Source organism: Peromyscus californicus, unplaced genomic scaffold (assembly GCF_007827085.1).
Source record: "Peromyscus californicus insignis strain IS unplaced genomic scaffold, ASM782708v3 Scaffold_11__1_contigs__length_118956290, whole genome shotgun sequence".
Classification (NCBI taxonomy): Eukaryota; Metazoa; Chordata; class Mammalia; order Rodentia; family Cricetidae; genus Peromyscus; species Peromyscus californicus.
The window spans coordinates 33,480,931-33,487,016 of NW_026294402.1; the positions used below are offsets into that span (position 1 = coordinate 33,480,931).

At 36.2% G+C, this 6,086-nt stretch overlaps 1 protein-coding gene across 2 annotated transcripts; it reads left to right on the forward strand.

Annotated features, from left to right (window-relative positions):
• LOC128103673 (olfactory receptor 147-like) lies at positions 1-2,573 on the forward strand. 2 transcript variants are annotated; one of them, XM_052728246.1, is made up of 2 exons: positions 1-11; positions 1,637-2,573. In XM_052728246.1, exons 1-2 carry the CDS (start codon positions 1-3, stop codon positions 2,571-2,573), a joined length of 948 nt encoding a protein of 315 aa, XP_052584206.1. The 2 variants fall into 2 exon arrangements, with proteins under 2 accessions (XP_052584206.1, XP_052584201.1); XM_052728241.1 differs by lacking the exon at positions 1-11 and having other exon boundaries at positions 1,620-2,573.
• Positions 2,574-6,086: the final 3,513 nt, after the last annotated feature.

Sequence of the window (6,086 nt, forward strand, 5' to 3'; positions counted from 1 at the left end):
ATGCAGGTTCAGTAGAAGGAAATTTTAATGAAATTTGACTTCTCAAGTGGAAATATTGAGTCTACAGCTAATCAAAGCATTTGCAAGGGGCAGACATTTCATCCCAGTGCAATCAGTGAGACCTGAGATGTGCCTTAGTGAACAGCCCATGAACAGAATGGGGCTGATCTGCATATGGGGCATGCTTAGGGAATCTTGATTCTGCATATCTAGCTTCACAGTTTTCTACTTTAATATAAAATACAGCACATGATCATTTAGCAAGTAACTGGTCCTGAGGTCAATTGACTTCTGAGGCAAGGCCTAGGAGTATCTAGAGATGCCACTGTAGATAACTCCTCCTGCATGCAAATTAGAGAATGAAGTAATGAGCATGGAGATGTGTTCTGAGAGGAAGATGGTGTCTCTAAGGAGATTCTGTGCTCATCACTTTTCAGATGTAAACAGTTTATCAGTTTCCTGGGAAAAGCTGTCTCAGGATATTGGTGATGTCAAAACATGACAACACCTTCTGTGTTGAATCCCTGGGTTGTTCATGTGATCATAAATGGTCAGCTTTTCTCTGTGTGACTGCAGTGGGCTTCTTGCAGAAGGCCAGCAAAATGCACAATTTACTTTCTTCTCTGGAGGAGTCCTAGGACCTCTCCTGGCTACAAGCTGTATCCTGATAGTGCCAGCATTACAGAATCCTGACAGCTCTGCAGCAGCACTCTTTCCTTCTCAAGCTTTGGAATTCTTTTCATGCAAATCATTTATTGATCAAATAAAAAAGGACTAGAAGTGGGTTCTCAGAAACATTTCTGTGAGCGTATTAATTTTACACCTTTAGAAATTTATTTGGTTAGTTTGCGTTTCTTAAGTCTTTTTTAAACTTGTTTCATTAATTCTCTGGGACTTTCATGCATTATATTTTTAGGATAGTGTTTCCCATTACCCAACTCTTCTCAGAGCCTTTTCCCTTTTATATCCACCGAATTTCATGTTCTTTGACACTCTTAAAAAAAAAAGTAAGGGAAGAAAGCCACTGAAATTCATGGAGTCTGATTTGTCTTGGCTAAGTACTCCTGAGAATAAGGCTTGCCTTGGAATGTAGTTGATATTTCCAGTTCCATTCATTTGAATAAAATGAATTATACATTTCTCACCAGCACCTTTATAAGGAATTGTTTTATCAACCCCGAGTTTGCGTGTTTGCTGGTTGCAAGATCTGCTGAGATAGTGGCACACAGAAAATGATGCAGGAAGATTAGTTACCATTTAGTAAGATGGATCCTCGGTATCTTTAAGTTTTCCTATGTAAGCAATCTACTTGATGGGATTCTAAATATTTTACCATGAGCAAGGCACATGTTAGTGATAACACATTTTTCAGCCACTTTTCAAATGTGTATGGCTACCTCTGTAGAAAGGAAGGGAATTGTACCTACAAAGACGCTAAGAGCTGAAATAGGAATCAGGCAGCCTGGGACAATTTCTTGCTGCAAAGAATTTCTTCAAATTAGATGATGTTGCAGCCCAACCAAGGGTCTGAGAGGGAACCCCAGAGTCCAGAAAATGGATGGGAAATGTCTTGGGTAAGTTCAATTTTCTGTTAATTGGCTTTTTCTTTACCTCTGTAGATGAAGATCTACAGAAGAATGACAGATGGAAATTACTCCCTGGTGACAGAATTTATCCTGGAGGGCTTAACTAACCGGCCAGAACTGCAAATGCCTCTGTTTTTCCTGTTTCTAGGAATCTATGTGGTTACTATAGTGGCAAATCTGGGCTTGATTACACTGATTTCGTTGAATTCACACCTTCACACACCCATGTATTATTTCCTCTTTAATTTGTCATTTGTAGATATTTGCTACTCTTCTGTCTTTACCCCAAAAATGCTAATGAATTTTGTGGTGGAGAAAAACACCATCACCTACGCAGGCTGTTTGACCCAGCTCTACTTCTTTTGCTTCTTCGTCATCACAGAATGTTATATACTGACTGCCATGGCATATGACCGTTATGTTGCTATTTGCAAGCCACTGCTGTATAATGTTATATTGTCCCCACGGATATGTGCTGTGTTCGTACTTGGGGCATATGTGATGGGATGCTGGGGTTCCCTGGCCCATACTCTTTGCATGGCAAGACTAACCTTCTGTGATGCAAACCTTGTCAATCACTATTTGTGTGATATCCTCCCAGTGCTCCAGCTTTCCTGTACCAGCACTTATGACAATGAGGTTGTGGTCTTTGTTCTGGTTGGCATGAACATTGTAGTGTCTACCAGTACCACTTTTATCTCCTACGGTTTCATCATTGCCAACATCCTCCGCATCAGCTCCACACAGGGCAGAGCTAAAGCCTTCAACACCTGCAGCTCCCACATAATGACTGTCTCACTCTTTTTTGGAGCGGCAGCATTCATGTACATGCAACCGTCTGATGTAGAATCTATGGATAAAGGAAAAGTGGCCTCAGTGTTTTACACAAATGTTGGACCCATGCTGAACCCCCTGATCTACAGCTTAAGGAATAAGGATGTCAAGCTTGCTCTGAAGAAAACCCTGAAAAGAAAACTATTTTCTTAATCAGAAATAGCAAAATGGTAGGAATTTTGATTATTTTGAGATATTTATCATGACTAGATACTGACTTTAATCAAACACAATTCAGCATCTCTATTAATTTAGAGCCATGTTTGCTTTACTCAACACTTATCCATTTTCCTTGCCCCTTTTCTCAACTCTTACATAGATAATTATATAACTGAGACATTGAGAACCAATTAAAACTTATTACTTTAAAGTTATTTCATACGGAAATATGTTTATTGCTTGAACAAATACAATTGATTTGATAAGCAATTAATCAAATAATATCACATGTCACCGACTTACAATGTGAGGTAGGAGGTTGATTATGTCTCTGCACCTTACTCGGCAGTGTGCATCTTTGGTATCACAGTAGAATTCCTATGACACAGACACACACTCAGATGTTCTCATAAAAATAAACTTAATGACCAAAATTGGTGAGCATTTTCGAAAAATGTGTTTCAATTATTCTTTCATGTTTTCAGCAGCAGCTGCAAAATCTGCACCGATTTCCACTGCCTCAAGAGATTGTTAATGACAAACATAAATGTTAGCCAGTGTAAACATTTGCTCAAGGTGAATACCACAGGGAACACTGCCTTTCGACATTTGATCTCAAATAGTCTCTGAAGCATCAAGATCTTTTTCCTTACTGTTCTTTGCATTTTTTGTTATAGTGATCAGTTTCTGTTTCCGCTAATAGATCATGAATCTCCTTGTTCTGAACATGGTAACATAAGATAAACTGCATGGCATGGTTCTCATTTTTGTTTGTTTTGCTTTTGTAAGAGGCATTATTGTCAAGATTGAAATTTTACTTACTCTAAAAATTTCAGAAGTGGTATAAATGTTTATAAAAAATTTCTGCTATGTCTATTCTTGTGTATGGTCTTTATGAGTACCTTAATCAAAAATTTTCAGAAACAGTAAATCATGAGTAGATAGGTTATTTTTATGTATTTACAACAAAAACCTTTAGAAATCATTTTAAAATTGCTACTGTGGCATATCAGCACATGTAGAATATGAAAATGTTTAACTTACAACAACCGACAATTCTATTTTTATCTATATGGTAGAAAATGCCCTTTTTTCTTAGAGGTTGGTTTGAAATTAAAAGTTTTATTTTCAAATATAGGAATGTGATACTATGATTAGTTTGTTTCATCAAAAGAAGATATGCAATGTAATACTGAGTAAAGATATTTGCTGCAGGTAAATGATGCTGAAGGAATATGCTTTATTATACTCATGGTGAGTTTCAGTGGAAATCTTTCTGGAGTGAAGAAATAGTTTCTAAGTCTAAACTATGTTACCATTCATCAAGTAGGAAAAACACATTTGAAAACACATCCAAAGTAATAAAATTTCTACTTTCTTCATTGAGAATGTTAACATTTCATTTTATTTTACTGATTCAAAGTCTTGTGCTTGTTTAAAACAAATGAATTAATAATATGTGTATGGAGACTAACAATTGACAGAATAAAATAATGTGGAAAACATTTTCAACTTTAGTCAGTGTGAAAGCATATTGAGAGCAAGAACAGTAGGATATGGTGTCTTTCAAAACCCTCACATTTTTTCATGGTGGGCCAGCACCTCGGAGGGCCCAAAGAATATGTGTTCTAAAATCTCTCACACCTCTCCCATGTGTCTTTGTGCTGTCGTTCCTTTTTTGCAAATCATTTGTTCCTGCACTCTAGATAATAACACAGGGTGCATGAAAAATCCCAAAGTTCTTTGTAAGAAGCCTTAGCACAAATCCAAATCCAGAGCCTTGCCTCAGAAATATAGAAAAAATTTTTAAACGCAGGAAATGATTCACCACCTGTTTTAAGAAGTATATGCAGCAATAGAAGACATCGGGGCACCAAGGGTCTTTGTTAATAGATAATGGATTTACAAAGGATATTTTGAGCATCAAATGAATCAAATCCAAGCCCGGTCTTGGCCTTACGTTCACTGTGCAAACAGCTGGCCATTCTCTAGTTTATACCACAATAGGCACAATGTTTACTTTTTGTAGAATTTACTCTGTTAAAACACACTTATATCTAGCTCTAGGAAGAGGTGAGAATGGGTCACCAGATTGGTAACTATTAACCATGTAATTGAAAGATTAAGAAAGTCTTTTGAAGATAGGTTAGTATCATTACCACTGAATTTGTTTTGAAGGGTGCTATTATGTATTTAATGTATCTTATGGCTCACAGCTCATATCTGAGGAAAAAGTAATTTATTATGTTCTTGAAAGTCTGCTACACACTTAAAACTGCTTCAAACCATCATGACTATAAAAAAGATATTCAGACAATAAAAATACCAAGGTACCATGAAAAGGTGACTTGGTGATATTAGAAATAAATGGAAAGGGGTAAGAAATGTGTAATTTTTGGAATTAAAAGGCAGATAGGAAAATTTAACATGGATCTAAGGAACATGTAGTGTCCAGAGGATAAAATCAGAGTATCTAAAATAACAAAATGACAGTGGTGTGTGTGTGTGTATGTGTGTGTGTGTGTATCTGTGTCTGTGTCTGTATGTGTGCCTGCATGCACGCATGAGAGAGACAGAGAGAGAGAGAGACAGAGAGATCTGAAAACTCCATACAGAGAAAATTAACAAGTCTTTTGTGGATCCGTAATGATCAAGAGTCATTCCAAACATTAAAAAAAGACACAAATCTTACACATGTTAAAAATGAACCTCAATTATATGAGGTTATATAGATATCATAGAAAACTGTAATATTTTGAAAGAAAACAAAAACTCATTCATCCATGTATGCAGTGTTTATGATTACATTTACTGACCTGTTACACTCTCTTATGGCCCTCTCACTCTGAAGGATCATTTTCACTTCCTAATTAGTCTCCCTTCTTCTTCCTTCTACTTTCATTTATTTCTTTGGTTGTTTGCTTTATTGATATAATGAACTTAATTAGGTTGTTCACAGGAGTATCAACCTAGAATCCTGCATACAGGTAAGCTGACACTCATTAATAATCATGAAATACAGACATTCTAATACATAAGCTAGGGCATTTATTCACTAACAAGACCGTCTCACTGAAACAGTGAACAGATAAGCACACTTTAGAAGTAGGAGCTAGGAATGAAAGGAAGGTAAAATGACAAAACTTGGGATGAACTTGGTGAACATGTAGGTAAGTTTAAAGAGGCATTTTCCCAAGAAAATAACAGAAACATCAAGCATATTTCACAACAATGTGACTTTCATTTTCAGAGAGCAAGAACACACAAAAGGAGATAGATTAGTGACATAGTAGTTTCTAACCCTTTAACTATTTAAGAGGAAATTATGCATAGATTGCTTTAAGCATTGCTAATTCAAGAGTAGTTACAAAAATTCAGGGGAGCCCTCTGAAATGTGAGAATTTCAAATGTGAAATGAAAAAGGAGATACAAACAAATCATATTTAATTTAATAAGAGGAATGAAAGTGAAAAAAGGTTGCTAAACAGAAAGTACAATAAAGAAAAC